Consider the following 19020-nt stretch of genomic DNA (forward strand, 5'->3'; position numbering starts at 1 on the left):
CTGCAGTTACTGAGAGTAGTCTAAGTTTTTGTATGTGCGTGTGATCTTCAAATGATGCCTGTAAGTACATTTTCTTGATGAGATATAATCCATTAGATGTTTCTCATTATTTTCTGAACTCCACTGGGTTTCTTTGTTACTGGAAGGCATCTTTACACATTGACAATAAACTGGACTGGGCTAAAAACACCACAGCACTTTACAGGAAGGGCCAGAGTCGTCTCTATTTTTTGAGGCGACTGAGGTCCTTCAACATCTGCCAGAAAATGCTGAGGATTTTCTATGAGTCTGTTGTGGCCAGTGCGATCCTCTATGCTGTTGCATGCTGGGGGAGCAGGCTGAGGGTCGCAGATGCCAACAGACTTAATAAACTGATCCGTAAGGCCAGCAATGTTGTGGGGATGGAGCTGGACTCCCTCAAGGTGGTGTCGGAGAGGCGGATGCTGTCCAAGATAAAGACAATGTTGGATAACACCTCCCACCCACTCCATGACATGTTGGTCAGTCACAGGAGCTCGTTCAGTGAGAGACTGAGATTACCGAAAAGCACCACTGAACGACACAGGAAATCATTCCTGCCTGTGGCCATCTCCCTGTACAACGCATCCACTTAACACACTGTTTGCTGCTACAGCTACACATCTTTCTTTTCCAACTATTTATTTATAAGTGACTTATGTATGTATGTATGTATATATATGTATATATTGTACTATTCTTAGTTAGCGTATTGTCTGTCTTGTCTTAATGTTGGTTTAAAATGGAGCACTGTAACAAAAAATAATTTGCCCCAGGGATCAATAAAGTATTCTGATTCTGATTCTGATTATTCTTTGGTTGTGTACTTTCTGGTCCACTGTAGCATTTATATAAAGCTCAAACTACTAATGTATCTCTAGCAAGCTAGTAATGGAACAGTACGGCATGCGCTACATAGCCTATCCGGTCGTTAAGTGATGACGTGACGAATCCTACTTCCGGGCCTAAAGTAGTCTGCGTTTAATTTGGCTTTTGTGTTGTTAACATGTTTAATGTTTTGCATTTTCTTCTATTTAATCTCAAAATGCTCTTAAAACAGTCAGTGATCACTGTTGACCTCCCTCAGCTTTTATTACCGCTAATCATTTATTTAAGCTCAGTTTTTAAAACCTTAGGATGTAACTACAGCCCAGCCCATGCAGCAGTATAAAAATGACTAACCTCGTATTGTGGATGGATTATCTCAGTTGTTCTCCTGGCTGATGTTTGGTCCTTTTACAGCATCCTGCCATGCGATTACATTTGTTCCTGACCACCGAGAACACTCATGTTAACTTTTATCGAGTGGAAAAAAAGTTAGCTTGTTTATATTATGCTAACATAGCTGTGTCGCTAGCGGTCATGTAGCACATCATTATATACCAGCTAGCCCAACTTCAGTAACCCTACAAACGTCACTGCTGTTTGGTTTTCTGTCTTCATTTATGTTGGAAGTGATAACAGAGCTGTACGTTTTAATTTGTTTCCAAAACCCCGCAGTCAGGACATGCTATATTGTATTTAGATAGAAGCTAGCGAGCTAACTTCCTGCTAACTTCTAACTCCGTTAAATGTCATAAATTCCGTTTTCATGGATGCCTGGATGTTAAACTCAATTGTTACACCTGGTAGAGAAGAACGCTGATCATTTTATTAAAGATGAAAAACTTTAGAGAGTTTTTCAACTCTCAGTAATGCCATAGTGATCGTTTGATATATGGACCTGCAGCGGAGTTTAGGCCCAGACACGGCTAGTGACGTCACACTTAACAACCGGATTGCATTTTATATCACTGAAGAAATCAACAAACTGTATTTATATTGACTAATATTTTACACAGCAAGTGAAACAATCAGCTGAATGTGTTCAGCGTCACAGCAATGCATAGTTATATTTCTGAGCAGTTGGCACTTCATATATGTATCCGATCTGATTTGATAAAATTCACCAATTGCGTCATCATCTGCACCTGCTAACTACTCGTTAACACAAATATCTGTTCAGTCATTTACATGGTAGCAACTCAATACATGTAGGAAGATTTAAGAAGACCAGCTGAAGCTCAAACTGAGGCATGAGAAAGAAAGGTGGTGTAAGTGATTTTGAACACGGTGTGGGTGTTGGTGCCAGACAAGCTGGTTGCTCAGGTTTAAAGAAAATGGTCAGAAAAAGAGAAAACATCCAGTGAGCAGCAGTTCTCTGTGTGTAAATGCCTTGTCGATGTCAGAGGTCAGGGAGAAAGGCCAGACTACTGTCGTGTCCAAATTCATGGGCTGCATTCTCCTGAGGCCGCATTTGTAGACCGATTACGTCACAGCGACGCGCCGAAGGCTGTCCAAATTCGTAGACCCCTCCGAATGCAGCCGACAAATGCGTGCTCCTTTTTCCGAATTTGAAGGATGGGTCGGGTGTGTCCTTCGTGGCCCACCATATCCCAGAATTCATAGCGCGGCCCAGCCAAGCTCCAGTTTCCGGCTAATGGCGGCCGCTACTAAGTTTTAAAATTACTCTTATTAATCTTTCTGGGTCACAAAATAAACTTTTAACATATTTTCAGGCGAGAAAGTAGCTGTGTAAACATCAAATATCTGCTCGGTTTATCAAGATATCGCATCTTTGCTAAAGTGCTTCGACGTTTTCGGAGACGTCTGCTACCCACCAGCTCGATAGCTAGCCGGGAGCTCAAGGGTTACTGATGCGGCCGAGAATGGCACAACTCCCGGCACATCATTTTCAGATCACCGCGGACTTTCGCTGCTCGGGTTAAACGTTGTCAGCCGGTGATCAGCTGTGATCAGCTGATCACGGGGCCGGGGTTAAAAGAGAGACGCCAGACATCATTCTCTTCGTGTCAGGAGCTCCGAAACTCTGCCGACGTCAGTCTCCGCCTGATTCAGCAACCGTGAGTGATTATCCCTTCAATCCTTTTTCTCTTCCCGGCTCCGCTCGCTCTCTGTCGGTAACGACCGTTCCGAAGCCACGCTTCGTGCACTGATCGTTACTAGAATAACTGCGTGCCTGCTCCAAACCCACCGCTAGCCTTCGCCGCGCCAACACGTCTAGCCAACACGCCACACGGGCACGCCGAATTACTGTGTGTAACCCGCCCGGCCGTGACAAACGTAATATATAAGTCACTTAGACAACCTAAAAATGTTATTGTTGGGCTTTTTTCAGTGTTTTGTTTGTTCGTGAGTAAATCGGTTTGGCTGAGATTAAAGTTATTAGATTAGATAAAATAAAACTTTATTAATCCCCAGGGTGGGTTCCTCCTTGGTTTTTACACAGCTGACTAAACGTCAAACAGAAAACTGATTAAACAGAAGTGTGAGATGGTCGAGAGTTTACTCCAGTGTCCTGTTATATTTTAGACAGCAAGGAGCAGACGGCTGAGTTTATTAAACTCCACCGAGACAGCGGTGACGCTAATCAGAAGGCTAGACCGTCCAATTTCACGGCCGTTTACTTCCGGCCTACCCGATCTTCTGAGGACCCGGCCCACGTAGACCGCGAAGGCCGGGTCCTCAGGAGAATGCAGCCCATGAATTTGGACACGACCTACTTCAAGCTGTTTGGAGGGCAGCAGTAACTAACAAAACCACTTGTTGCACCTCTGAATGCGGTGAAATGGAAGACGGACATTATGGATGTGCGGCCGACAAATCTGCTATATTTCCAGCACCTTGTTGATGTTACGAAGAATTGAAGCAGTTCTACAGGCAAAAGGGGCGTCTGACCTGGTACTAGCAGGGCATACCTAATAAAGTGAGTGTATCTTTGACTCATTTTCACCAGTCATATCTAGTATAATAGAATATGAGTCAATACATGTTTATATTTCATTGTATGCTATGATGTAGTAAGTTATGCCAGACAGATAAAGAAAAATAATACACATACATAACTACAGAAAATTACTTCATATGATAACATTGAATTAAGTTCATTGCTGAATTAAGTATTTAGTAATTATTCTTACAAATCCTGTTTTTTTGCATAAATTTCTAATACAGGTTAAATTTTCAGGCAAAAGGCTTCAGTCTGATCAACACGAGCACTATTGTGGACCTGCCATTAAAACTATTGCAATGTTATAGTTTTAATGGCAGGTCCGAGATCAGTCACATTTTGAGAACTAAATGCTCCACCGACTGTTTTGCTTTCATTTGTTTTTACAGGTGAAGCAGTTCATAAATTTCCCCTTGGTTAATGTCTCTTTACTTTGAAGTAATCCTTTGGTTTTCATTACAAATTTTAATCTGTACAGCTATGTTAAAATCCATGTGATTCCCAGACTGCAAACATAAAAAAATAAAAAGTAAGATATACAAGTAACATTTTGAAAAATTTAAAACACGAACAAATGAAGCGCAGAAGAGGGATGGAGTCGTAAAAACAGAGCAGCACAGATGGAAATGATGAATAAAAAAGTAAAGCTGAGGAGATGGAAAACAAGGAGAGTGGGAGAGCATGACTGAAAGCAAAATAAATGAACCGGGAAGTTAAGGTTAGTGAACAATGAAGCAAACACGTATTATTCAACACTGGTAGTTGAATATGTGTGTGTGTGTATATATTTGAGTTCATGTAAATCAATGGCATAAACAAATACACAATAGCCAAAAACTCTGGTTCTTAAGACAGAATGAGTACCACTTCAGGGTTTAATGAGACTACAGGAGACACAGTTGGAGATATATTCACATTTTTCCTAACTTTTATCGTTGTATAATGCTAAGATGCTTGCATTTGCCACTCTTAATTATTTCTCCTCCCCATCTTGACCAGGAAGTGGTCCTTGTCCTTTATATCCCAAAGTCTTATTAGACTCTCCAGGTGCTCCTTTTTCATCATATTGCATTGTGGATAAGAATCTTAACATCCAATTTGACTAAAACAGCGCAAATATATAATTTATTTAACAGATACAAATCAGTATAACAGGTCTGCATTAACACTATGTTCATTTTAGGTGCTTTGAAGGTTTTTGCCAGTGCATTGCACTCTGTCTGTCAGTCTGTTCATACTAAGATGACCTCCAGCTAACCTTGGGCATCAGTAATTACTTCCGTTTATCCAGGCAAAATCAGGACACTGTTAATTCTTTAGTACGCTCTTGGGTTTTGTTGTAGTTGTACATTACTTGTGGCTGATAGTTAGTATAGATAACTGTTGGCAGCAGTTGTATAGTGTCGTTGTGATGACAATTTTTGCAGTGGTCAAAGCAAATCCACACAGCTTCTTCCTGTGCTTTCTTTGATAATGAGCTATCTGGAGAGCTGGAAGCTGTCTAAATGTAGCAAATAAAAGTAGCAAAAGTGTACAGTCAGAGTCAGCCTGCAATTGCGTGTCACACATTAAACATGTAGCACATATGGCTCGAGTCGCCTCTATTGTTTTGATGCGTTTTAAAGAGCCACACTTGTCTCTGTTCAAAGCCAAGTGTGCTGAAGCGGTGTAAGTGTCAACAGCTAGGGAAGCTATCTAATTCATTCAGCACAGAACTGGTCTTCCAGCCTGCACAGAGACCACATGTGCACATGGCTCTTGAATTAGATCATGGCTGCAAATGTACCTAGAGCAGCATTTCAACTTTCTTTCCATATCTAACTTATGAATTCAGGTTTAATGATGATGTTAACTTGGAGGACATATAAAAAATATGTTATGATGCAAAGAGCAGGGTAACATATGAATCAACATCTTTCTAATAGAATGAGAGCAAAGAGTAAAATGGGTTTTTACACAATTATAATGTGCACAGGACTTCAGTTATCTAATGAATCATGTGTAAAATGTATTTAGTTCTTTTTTATCATTAATAACAGGGAGACTGATCAAAGTGCAGTCAGAAGGAGGATGATTTGTAAATCTTTTATCGTGATCGTGACAGAGGAGATAAAGTTGTGATTAGGGATGGGTATCGTTTAGGTTTTATCCGAAACCGGTGCCAAACCGGTACCGGTGCTTAAAGAATGGAGAACACAAAACTGGTCCAAAAACCTCTCATGTTCAGCTGGTTTTTTGTAAAAAGATAACAATGTTAGCCTTTTCTGCAGCTATAGGGGATTTATGGCATCACTCTTGGCTGGAAGCAGTGCTTAAACAATAGAAAAAAAACACAAACTTTGTCCAAAAACCTCATGTTTAACTGTTTTCCACTTTTTCTTTGGTCATTTTAGCCTTTTTGGCCAGGGTGAAGGGAGTATCTGCCATCAAACAAGAAGACAGCAGCATGTAGCTATGATGATGTTTGCTAGTTCACCTTACATGCATTAATGTAATAACGTGGTTAGCCTACTCAACATAAATTACACACGAACAACATTAAGCTACTCACGCAGAGAAGAACGGCGGCTGCTGCCATCATCATCCGTCATCATTTCTGATACACTGGCAGGGCTAGGGGCCAGGACTCTCCTCTCCGTGTTTTTGGGGGATGTTGCTCCGGGTCCGATAACAGGCAACCCACCCCCAGTAGATGTGCTTGGTGTGAGGTCTCACAGCAAGCTATCAAATACGGCGCATTTCTCGACTTTAAAAAAAAAAAGACGCTATGCGTCGCCAGGTGTTTCATTGGATTTGAGGTGTTACTTCCTTTGACAGTATCACAGTATCAGCTTAAAGCACTTGTTGCAGGCTGCTGAGTTTGCATATTTTGCTGTGAAGTACAGCCAGACTTTGACCGCTTCGCCTTGGGCATTTTTAATCTGTAGCTCTGCTCTAAAAGAACGTACGTACCTGGCCCCGCCTACTATCCTGGGAAACGTAAAATGATTGGCTAGAAGTGTATCACAGCTCAGGAAAAAAAAGCACCGAAATAAAGCACCGAAATGTGCGCTGCTTTTCGGTCTGGTTACTACCGTTTATGTCAGAACCGGTGCCATCAAGGCACCGGACACCGGTACCCATCCCTAGTTGTGATACAGGTATGCAGTGTTTTCCCTTCTCCAAACACAACACTTCTCATTCGTATTAAAGATTTCTATTTTCTCATATCTGTCCAAAGAAAAAACCCTGTTCTAATACTTACTTGTTCTTGAAATAATAACAGGTTACACACTCACTGATTCTAGTAGGGTTGTCAAAAAAAAGACGGATACCATTTTATACTAAAAATAAATATTTGATAGATACTCATCCCACAGTATCATGCAGCAGTATTGATACCAGCAATGCAAACCTACAAGCACACAGCTCTTCCTGTCACAAGTAGCTGAGGTAGTTGAAATTCACTACACCAAATTTTCAGGAGGTCAGTAGAGCTCCCATTTCAACAACAGAGAAACGGCTATCATAAATATTAGCCTGGATGGTGCACACATTAACATTAGCAATTACCTGATAACCACATAAGCTGCTTGTTATCATTAAGATAACAGCTAGTGGCTATGGCTAATAATAAAGCAGTGATGTTAATGCTGCAGCTAGGTAGCAAATGTTATCATTCCTGCCCGTCTATGACGTTAATAGAGAATGTTAATTTAATAGCATAACACAGTTATGTGTTAAAATAACACTGTTATTCTTAGCCCCCAAGTGAGGCAGAGAAAAATCTACCAGCAACTACACAGAAATAGTGGCAACTTATCATACCAATTCTTTTATAATCAGTAATATAAATATTATCCCAACTCACCAGAAACACAGCACTACCACACAAAAAAAAACCCCACCAACTACCTTTACCTGATACTAACTTTTAAGTAAGTCTTTCAAAAAAAGTTTTACTTTCCTTACTATCTCACATTAGGAACAGTAAGCTAGAATTCACATAGCTGAAATGAATACCAGTGGGACAGGATTCACCAGTGGGACAGGACTGACAGTGATAAAAGGACTTAAAAATACTCAAAACTAGTCAAAACTAATACCTACAGTACTCAAGAATTTTCTTCTCAACTTCTTCTTTCGTATTGTAGCTGCAGCATTTTGTTAACATTTGAAATTTCTATATAAAATAAAGTAAAAATAAATCTATACATCTATCTACCCCTTCTCTACCGTTGCTGACGCACAACTGGGGTTGGTAAGAAGAGGTCACAGATGCCAGGTCAGCCCTTATTCTATATATGAGATTGAAGAATTCCCCGTACGCATGATCCAAGGGCAGTTGGAGGGGTGGCTGCTAGAGAAAGATATATCCTGTGTCTTCTGTGTTCTTCTTTCTGAACAAAGAGAGGGCAGTCAGCTCCTCTTGGCTGCATCCCACTGTCCATGTAGGCAGCCTGATGGGTTCATATCAGCACTAGCTGAGAAGAGGAGAGGGTTTTAGGTCAACTGGCCGATGACTGGCCTTGTGGAACTCAGAGAACAGCCGGATAATTTAAATCAGCTCTTGTATGTGCAGGCTAGGGCTGAACGATATATCGCATTTGCGATAATATCGCGACGTGATCAAGTGCAATTTTCTAACCGCAAAGGCTGCGATTATACTGCGATTATAAGGCTGTCCAAATTACTACCATATCCCAGAATTCATAGCGCGGCCCAGCCAAACTCCAGTTTCCAGCAATGGCGGCCGCTACTAAGTTTTAAAATTACTCATACTAATCTTTCTGGGTCACAAAATAAACTTTTAACATATTTTCAGGCGAGAAAGTAGTTGTGTAAACATCAAATATCTGCTCGGTTTATCAAGATATCCCATATTTGCAAAAGTGCTTCGACGTTTTCAGAGGCGTCTGCTACCCACCAGCTCGACAGCTAGCCGGGAGCTCGAGGATTACTGATGCGGCCGAGAACGGCACAACTCCCGGCACATCATTTTCAGATCACCGCGGAGTTTCGCTGCTCGGGTTAAACGTAATATATAAGTCACTTAGACAACCTAAAAATGTTATTGTTGGGCTTTTTTCAGTGTTTTGTTTGTTCGTGAGTAAATCGGTTTGGCTGAGATTAAAGTTATTAGATTAGATAAAATAAAACTTTATTAATCCCCCGGGTGGGTTCCTCCTTGGTTTTCACACAGCTGACTAAACGTCAAACAGAAAACTTATTAAACAGAAGTATGAGACAGTCGAGAATTTACACCAGTGTCTGGTTATATTTTAGATAGCAAGAAGCAGACGGCCGAGTTTATTAAACTCCACCGAGACAGCGGTGACGCTAATCAGAAGGCTAGACCGTCCAATTTCACGCCTTTAAACTTTAAAGGCGTGTTTGTGTGTGTGTTTATACAATTGCTATTATGTTTGCACTTTATGTGTAATGTTACTGACTGCAGAGATCAGTAAGATGTGTGTATTTTTTATTTATTAGTTTTATTTATTTAATATTATTTTTTAATTGAATGACTGTCTAGTAGTTCACAGATGTCGAAAAACTGAGTGTGGTAAAGCCACTGATTTTTTTTATGTATATTTCTGCAATCTGCACATTGTACTGACTTTCATTTTAATGTTTACACCAGGGTTCCTTGTCAGCACTTTATGCTCAGATGTTTGTAAGCTAAAAATAAACTATTGTGTATGTTCAAATATACTGTTGTGATTGAAGAAGTTAAATAAAAATGTCAGTCATCAATTCATGCATCACCTCATGTCATCATAACAGAGGTCTGTCTTCCAGGAAAGAACAGTTTAAAATTAATGTAATATAGTATTGGCCATACTATATGATGTATTGCTTGTCTTTGTTTAATAATACAGAAGACAAAGACCTTAAAAAATAATCGCATATCGCATCGCAATCGCAATATTGGGGCAAAAAATCGCAATTAGATTATTTTCCATAATCGTTCAGCCCTAGTGCAGGCTTAAATATTTCATGTAAAAACATAACTTACTCTCTTTTATAAGCAAAAAATAGGATAGTGGGTGAATTCAGTAGCTGCTAACACCCAGCTGGAGCCAAAGGAAGCCTTACAAGCAGGGCTGAAGCTTTGCCTGTACTGACACACACCAGGGAGAGCCCTAGGGCACAAAAGACTGCTGGCCAGTGGTCTAAATTCAGCAATATGCTGCTTGTCCCCAGAAATGTCTGCACTATTCAGAGGAGTAGAGAAGTGCTAACATCAACAGAAGAACTGAAAGAGAAAAAAGTGACCCTTCATCTCCCAGCTTAGTCACTTGATCTAAATGGCACTGGGAATGGACTCCCTGCTGCAACTCACTGCACTTAAGTTCAGAAGCTCTAGGAAAACCCAACATATCACCCTTGCACTGATGTTTTGTGTTGAAGGTTCAAAAAGGAAATACTATTGGCATGTTTGGGTAGTGGTCAGAGAATGTGGGACCCAAATAACTCCAGGGCTAATTATCATCCCTGACAGAGTGACCAGGCTGGCAAAATGTGGCAGCTGCCACAACGGGTCAGCTCACCTGCCAAAGCAGTTATCAGCAGCACAGTGTTTTAATTCTGTTAATAAAGGTGTAGTTCTAAGGTGCAACAAATGGATATATGCTGTCTTCTGTTGAGTCCCATAAGCATGAAGATGTCAGATCTTGAATTTTGGAGCATGCAAAAAAGGTGATAATCAAAGGTGATAACCAAAACTAAGATTTGTATTTCTTGTCTGAAGACATGCACAATGACATCAACGGAAGCTGAAAGCAAAGCTGTCGATTTACCAGTTGAGCTGCGTTCACACCCTCACCTACGGCTACAAGCTCTGGGTAGTGATGAAAGAATGAGATCACAGATAAGAGGCAAACTAGCATTCTCTTAGCGATACGGTGAAGAGCTCAGAGTAGAGGTCCTACTGCTCCATATTGAAAGGAGCCAGTTGAGGTGTTTCAGGCATCTGGCTAGGATGCCTGGAAAAAGGTGTTTAAGGCCTGGGGGCAGACTGGAGAGATTATATCTCTCAGGTGGCTTGGCTTGGAGGAGGTGGCCAGGGAGAGGGAGGTTTAACAACCTAAATCTGGATAAGTGGCAGAAGATGGATGGATGGATGGATGAATGGATACATACAGAACACTTTATGTAAGTAAAGTAAATCTTAACTAGTCGGCTTTGCAGCTGCAGCGTTTAATATACTTTTAGTTTCTTTAGACATTTCATATGTTTAATCATTGTGCTCATTTCAACATGCTCAAGCTCATTTCACTCTTAAATCAGACCTATCTTTTAAAAGAGATTTTGTAAATTAACAGAGTAAAGGCTCTAATACGGCTATGCTGTGAAGTAGTCTCTTGAGCTAGTCTATCTCATGAGATAATCGTACCACAGTTCAATGAGGCCAAGCATAACAAAAGCCCAAACAAATCCCTCTTAGTCACGTCTGGTTGGTGTGGATGTAAAAAACAAGCAACAGGTAGAATAATGAGGTCGCATACACCAACGCTGCAAAAGATCCACTGAAATAATCATACACTAAGTACAGGCAACTACAACTAGCACGTGGCATACACAAATGATAAACGCAGAACAGATAAAGAGGGTGACACTACTGACACAAAATCTTACTTTGAGCCTATAAAAACTTGGATTCTTTTCTTAAATTATTCTCTTTTCTTTGCCCATGGTCATTTTCAGCATAACAGCACACCAAGGATCCTTATGGTAGTATGCTGAGCACAAAAATGAGGCTGCATTTACAGTAAACCTCCACACAACCCAATCACGCTGTACAGTCTATTCCTTGCTTATCCATCCACTAAAAGAAAAAAAGTATTCTATTCAAACACTGACTCATAATACAGCAATGTGATGTATTCAAGGAAAAACCCGATGTTATCCATAACTGCTCCACCAGCCTTAAACACTACTTGGTGCATTCCCAGCTCATCCCTCCTACACACAAACAGAGCACTATGAATAAGCTTCCTACAGTTTGCCAGCTCTGTCGATGATGTTCTCTCTGCCCTTTTTGCAATAATATTACATTCTTTCCACTCACTAAATAGGGATGCTGCCAATTCATCAGTGGCTTATATATATTCCTGCACATTTTTGTTGATCCACAGGGAACACTTTTAGTTAACCACTATATAGTGCTGTTAAACCTAGTGAGACTTTCTCAGTTTGCATGCTACATTCAAGTTAGCCAAAATAACAGCACTTCAAATTTTGCAGTGAAGTTGTGAAGAAAGAGGATGCTATATTCAGGCCACTGTTTCACTGTTCCATCTGCCTGCATGTCTTTAAGCTACAATTAGGTTTTGGATCTTTGGAACAAGTGGGAGCTGGCAGTCGTTGCTTGATGAAGCCAACAAGACCACATTATCTAAAAAAGGCAGATACAAGATCCTGAGGCCACATGACCTAACACCCCTTTAGCCCTTAACTGAAAAATTGTGACCATAAAAATTATCAACAGATATTATAGTTAGGACTCATTCCTTGACCTGATATCACAGGAGAACAGCACTCTTATCAACTGGAGAAAACCTGTTCACCACCTCTTACCAAGAGAGACTCTAGAGTGGAACAAAGTCCAGATGAGCTCAGCAATTTCTAGTTATTAACTCACAACCACATGTACTGGCTAAGAGTCCTTAACCACCAGAGGAGTTGCATTGGGGATCTCCACGTCTGAATACCTGAGGCATCTAAACTAGATGTACTACTGCACTTTCTTACACCTACACACATTTCACTAAACACCTGCCCTATTCGCCAAACTTGCTTCTGTGACTTTGCCCTCTTGTAACTATTTTGAGATGCTGGAGGAGTTCCAGCACGTATCATAAAGGCATAAGTATAAGGTGGACTTCTATGGAGCAGCTGCACTTTATTCAGATTATGCTGAATTGGGCAATAAGCCAAATTTAATCAATGAAGCTCACTCCTGCAAGTTTTTGAACTCACTTTCAAAAGACAGTAGTCATTAGTAACCTGAAATCTTAGGTGATGAGTTGTTTATACACCATATCTTTGTTTCCTATACACTAAGATAAGATAAGATAAGATAACCTTTATTAGTCCCACACGTGGGAAATTTGTTTTGTCACAGCAGGAAGTGGACAGTGCAAAAGTTATGAATCTAGTAATCTAATATTCAGAAACTAAAATATCTTATACCCCTCGGCGCTGTGCTCCTTTAGGTAGACAGTAATCGGTGTTCCCAACAACTGTAATATTAAAAATGTCTGCTTGGTTTATTTTCTTGTTATTTTACCTGTCTTAAAATTGACAGACAGATTAGAGCTAAGTCTTCTTCTAAATTTTGAAGAAAAGATGGCCAACAAAATATACAACGGTCCAAGTACCAAGTAGATATATGGACATTGCTGATAAATCAGGATGTGGAGGGAGGGAGATTAGGTTGGAAAGAGGGAAGACACTGAGAAAAAAGAGGAACAGGAAACCACATCAGACAGAAAATGAAAGAATGAGTGCTAACCTCATTTTTAAGTTGCCAGGTGAGGGCTGTCCATCATAAACCGATACAATATCAAAGTCTTCCTCCAGCGCCAGAGTGACGAAGGTTAGCTGGATTCGGTTCCTCTCCCCTGTTATTATCAGCCATGTACAGTTGGCGTAGTTGGGATAACCATGGGGGAAACCAGGTGACTCTATGGTGCCATTCAGACCTTGGACTACACCACCACAAGACTCAGCTAGAAGAGAAAGAGATAAGACATGTAAGAAAATGTACATCCTGCATTAAAGTATACATTATACAATAAATATATTTTAAGGATACGATCAGGTTCCATGCATTCTTCAGATTTAGTTTTACACAGAGATTAGAACAGTATGATGAAGAGGGAATATGCAAACAATTCAAACTCCCATGACCAAAGTTAAACGTACATTCTTTTATACATTGTGCCCCACACCCTTTAGAAATATTGTAATGGATAGTATATCTGAAGCAAAAATCGAGCAGAGCTTAAATATGTGCAGTATGCAAAGCCCAGTGTTAACAAGCCCATGTCCTCACACACAACTCAAATATAATGCAGGACATGTCTCACAGCCTCCCTCGACACAGTAGCATATGCCATTCAAAGCTTTCATGCAAAGCACTTGAATATGAACACACATGGCATATATTCAGATTTCATAGCCTCCATCCTCTCAGTGTTATCAGTCTCAGAAACATGATCATCCAGAAAAAAACCTACCACAACACATACACTCATATAGACTCATACATGCACAAAAATACTATATGAAGCTTTTTAAATCACATCCACTATGTGATCACATTGCTCGCTCAGTAAACTTCCTTGACATCAAACATTCACATATCAAACACTTGCAAATGTAAGACCTTGTAGAACCCTTAGACTTCCATCCATCCCATCACTAAATACAGGGAGTGCAGAATTATTAGGCAAGTTGTATTTTTGAGGAATAATTTTATTATTGAACAACAACCATGTTCTCAATGACCCAAAAAACTCATTAACATCAAAGCTGAATGTTTTTGGAAGTAGTTTTTAGTTTGTTTTTAGTTTTAGCTATTTTAGGGGGATATCTGTGTGTGCAGGTGACTATTACTGTGCATAATTATTAGGCAACTTAACAAAAAACAAATATATACCCATTTCAATTATTTATTTTTACCAGTGAAACCAATATAACATCTCCACATTCACAAATATACATTTCTGACATTCAAAAACAAAACAAAAACAAAGCAGCGACCAATATAGCCACCTTTCTTTGCAAGGACACTCAAAAGCCTGCCATCCATGGATTCTGTCAGTGTTTTGATCTGTTCACCATCAACATTGCGTGCAGCAGCAACCACAGCCTCCCAGACACTGTTCAGAGAGGTGTACTGTTTTCCCTCCTTGTAAATCTCACATTTGATGATGGACCACAGGTTCTCAATGGGGTTCAGATCAGGTGAACAAGGTGGCCATGTCATCAGTTTTTCTTCTTTTATACCCTTTCTTGCCAGCCACGCTGTGGAGTACTTGGATGCGTGTGATGGAGCATTGTCCTGCATGGAAATCATGTTTTTCTTGAAGGATGCAGACTTCTTCCTGTACCACTGCTTGAAGAAGGTGTCTTCCAGAAACTGGCAGTAGGACTGGGAGTTGAGCTTGACTCCATCCTCAACCCGAAAAGGCCCCACAAGCTCATCTTTGATGATACCAACCCAAACCAGTACTCCACCTCCACCTTGCTGGCGTCTGAGTCGGACTGGAGCTCTCTGCCCTTTACCAATCCAGCCACGGGCCCATCCATCTGGCCCATCAAGACTCACTCTCATTTCATCAGTCCATAAAACCTTAGAAAAACCAGTCTTGAGATATTTCTTGGCCCAGTCTTGACGTTTCAGCTTGTGTGTCTTGTTCAGTGGTGGTCGTCTTTCAGCCTTTCTTACCTTGGCCATGTCTCTGAGTATTGCACACCTTGTGCTTTTGGGCACTCCAGTGATGTTGCAGCTCTGAAATATGGCCAAACTGGTGGCAAGTGGCATCTTGGCAGCTGCACGCTTGACTTTTCTCAGTTCATGGGCAGTTATTTGGCGCCTTGGTTTTTCCACACGCTTCTTGCGACCCTGTTGACTATTTTGAATGAAACGCTTGATTGTTCGATGATCACGCTTCAGAAGCTTTGCAATTTTGAGACTGCTGCATCCCTCTGCAAGATATCTCACTATTTTTGACTTTTCTGAGCCTGTCAAGTCCTTCTTTTGACCCATTTTGCCAAAGGAAAGGACATTGCCTAATAATTATGCACACCTGATATAGGGTGTTGATGTCATTAGACCACACCCCTTCTCATTACAGAGATGCACATCACCTAATATGCTTAATTTGTAGTAGGCTTTCGGGCCTATACAGCTTGGAGTAAGACAACATGCATGAAGAGGATGATGTGGACAAAATACTCATTTGCCTAATAATTCTGCACTCCCTGTAGATGGATACGAATAAATGTAGAACATATATTTTAACCCTATATAAACCTATATAGACACTTCTCACACTGTGTAATTTGTTAAGGAACAAAATGATGTGACATTGATCAGTGGAAACCTAAATCATCAACCCGTTGAGGAAAGGGTTTATAATCACAAAAAAGCCTAAATTAAGATGATTCAATTAGTCATGACTTAACTTTAGCACAGACACATGAACACACACAGTCCTCCAGTTAGAGTTATAGAAAAAATCTTTATACAATATAATTCATGCAATCCAAAGTTTGCAATTTCTATGTTACAATAGGTGTTTCAAACTTAAATATATACATGTACACATGAACATTATTTGCACAGATATATATACTAAAGAATTAAAATAGCTACCAAGCTAATTCAATATAATTCTATAATTCAATATAAAAAAAATATAGCTATTATAATTAAAGCTGTTTTCAAAATGTAAAAATCTAGGATCACTTAACAGAAGTAGTTGATGCTACTTAGAGTCACCAGGAAAGTAAATCAAACATGAAATAAGCTAAGTGAGGAATGCTAGCTGGAATACATTTAACAGAAAAACACATACTTGAGGCATGTGTTGTTCGCGGAAATAAAACAGCACACAACTTATGGTACAGAACTCCTAATCCAGTCCTTGTTTACTCTTGAAGAATATACAAGGCACATGGAGATGTGTGGTGCTGAGTGTGTGTCTGTGTGACACACATGAAAGCCAGTAGTAACTGTCAGAGAGCAATGGCCATGTATTTATCTGCACATTACTAAGAATGCAGTCTTTCACACAAACACAGACATGCACATACTCCATTCCCTGTTCACTGGGTCATAATCCAGTCAACCAAATGTTAGCAAAATGTTTGTGAGGCTGTTCTTGTGTATTTTTGTCTTTTTCCATCAGGCTAATATCAGAACCTGCTCATTGAGTACATACCAGATGTTGTTGTATCTCTGAAGAAACAGAAAACACACAAATAAGTAAATACCTACACACAAGCCCAAATGGACAAGCTGGCAGGAACTGAGAAGCACACATACATGTGCGCTCACTAACTTCAAACCATCTGGAGTGTCCAGATTAATTTCAGATTGTTCTTCACTGTGTTTCCAACCCAGTTCACCTCTCCCCCTCAGCCGTATCTGTGTCTGTACCTTATTCTGTCTTCAGTTGTCTCTCTCTTTCTGTCTGCCATCTTTTCTGCTGCCAGATCCCCCTCTTGAGCAGATGGGATAAGAAGAATTCAGCGGATATGCACATCAACCCGGATACCATATTGTAAGCATCATACTTGGGGCATTTCAGTAAAAAGCACTTTGTGTATCCTCTTAGATAATGCAGAGTTGAGGACTCCCTCTTCAGTTTCCTAACTGAAGAGGGAAACTGACTGATTTCTACTGTTAGTAGTGTGTTCTTAGCTATGCTACCTATTTATATCAGGGAAGTAAAATCCCGTAATTTGTTTTTTCAGAAGCAACTTCTTGTGGCCCATCAGTGAGCAAACAACTGTGGCCTGCTTTCTAACAAACACTGTAATTCCAACAACTTTTTTTAAATTTAAAAGTAGCATAAAATGAGCTTTTGGTTATCAGAACTTGCCAATAATATAAAACAAAAAGGTTATACACATCGATTTCAATGTGCAAATGTGCTCTAATAACATAATAATAGATTGAAAAGATGGTATATTCTTCTAGTTCTAGTACCATGGACTTTACATAAAAGCTTGACACACCAACTCTAACATCACTGCTTCTGGACTCACATCTGGATTAGTATTGTGGCCAATCACCATTCTGGTTTTGCTGGAGAGGGAAGTTTAGCACTAAACAGTTTCATGTTTGTTCGTAGAAAGCAGAGACACTGATTCCTATCAAATACTGTGATACTTTCATAGTATACAAACAAGTACTAGAATTTCATTCATCAAAATTAGAGTAAAAACGTGGCTCACAGTGTGTTAGTACATTAACTGCACAGCAAGCCATTTTATGTATCAAATTTTTGCATTAAATTATGCTCTGTCTTATATATATCTATACATATGCTTGAAATAAATGATCAATCAATCAATCAACATGCACCAGAAGTCACCGACCTTATATATCCAATGAAAATTGACTTCATTGACTTCAACTAGCTGAGGTGAGACCTAGCTGACAGACACAGGCTAATCAGCACCCACTCTTCACTTAAATCGTCTACATTTCTAGTAATGCATAACTTTAAGCATCATTAGAATGGTAAGCTGAACTGCTGTTGTGAAGCAAAAAGCTAGTAGATATAGACCCTGAGTTTGCTATTCGCTAAGTATGACAGAATAAAAAAAAGAGATAGATCTGTGTGTGTGTGTGTGTGTGTGTGTGTGTGTGTGTGTGTGTGTGTGTGTGTGTGTGTGTGTGTGTGTGTGTGTGTGTGTGTGTGTGTGTGTGTGTGTGTGTGTGTGTCAATTTCTGTGTGTGTCTATAAGTAGCGAGTGAAATAACCACTTCAGACACAGGCGGATAAAAATGTGGTGCCGTTTGCACACTGTGTAATCAGGTGCTGACGTGAATGCAAATGCTAATATGCACACTGCCAGTCTGTTTCTACACAGGGCTAAGTCTTAGATGTACATTTTGTTTGCTTTAGATCCCACAGATTTGAGGATTTTACATGGTATTTGTGAGGCTTTTAATTATTATGCAAGAAAGCCTGCACAGCAATACTGCTGTGAGATACCACCGGTGAAAAAAAAAGAATGCTTGATGCTTTTCTTATTTGTAACAGGCATTCACAGGAACTGCATGACAAATGTCAGCAGGAAAGCCACAGCAACTTGATGCTTTTCCACTTGTACAATAGTTTTTTGCAATGCGGAAAATGAATTATTTCTTAATCACATCCGCCCTCCATACCCAAACAAAATCTGCTTTGTTTGATAATGGTTTGACTGTGCAATGAAAAAATCTACATAGCAATCTGACAGACTGTTAAATTTTAGGTGCTGAGAAGCAGCAGAGAGGTGGAGAGCTGTAGTGAACTTGACCACAAGGTCCCTGACTCATAAATCAAATGCTGGCCTCTTCTTTCCACAGCGTGCTGGGCCACAAATCAAATGCATCTTTCTAAGTTACGCTGTGTAGAACTATTGACTGCAGTGATTCAATACCAGCTATGAAAAAGTAGAGAGGAGAGGAGAGGAATCTGTTGTCTGTTTTCCTGGTATCC

General features: G+C 40.1%; 1 protein-coding gene across 1 annotated transcript in view; it reads right to left on the reverse strand.

Annotated features, from left to right (window-relative positions):
- The window catches only part of LOC308398014 (CUB and sushi domain-containing protein 1-like), a gene marked incomplete at its 5' end in the record, with an annotated part of 495403 nt that overhangs the window by 364618 nt on the left and 111765 nt on the right, over positions 1 to 19020 (reverse strand). Inside the window, one exon of the mRNA XM_080884378.1 lies at positions 13308 to 13524. Within this exon, the coding sequence (XP_080740504.1) occupies positions 13308 to 13524 (217 nt within the window). The remainder of the gene's footprint in view (positions 1 to 13307; positions 13525 to 19020) is intronic.

The sequence above is a fragment of the Rhamphochromis sp. 'chilingali' genome, assembly GCF_963969265.1.
Source record: "Rhamphochromis sp. 'chilingali' genome assembly, chromosome: 6".
In the NCBI taxonomy this organism is placed as follows: domain Eukaryota; kingdom Metazoa; phylum Chordata; class Actinopteri; order Cichliformes; family Cichlidae; genus Rhamphochromis; species Rhamphochromis sp. 'chilingali'.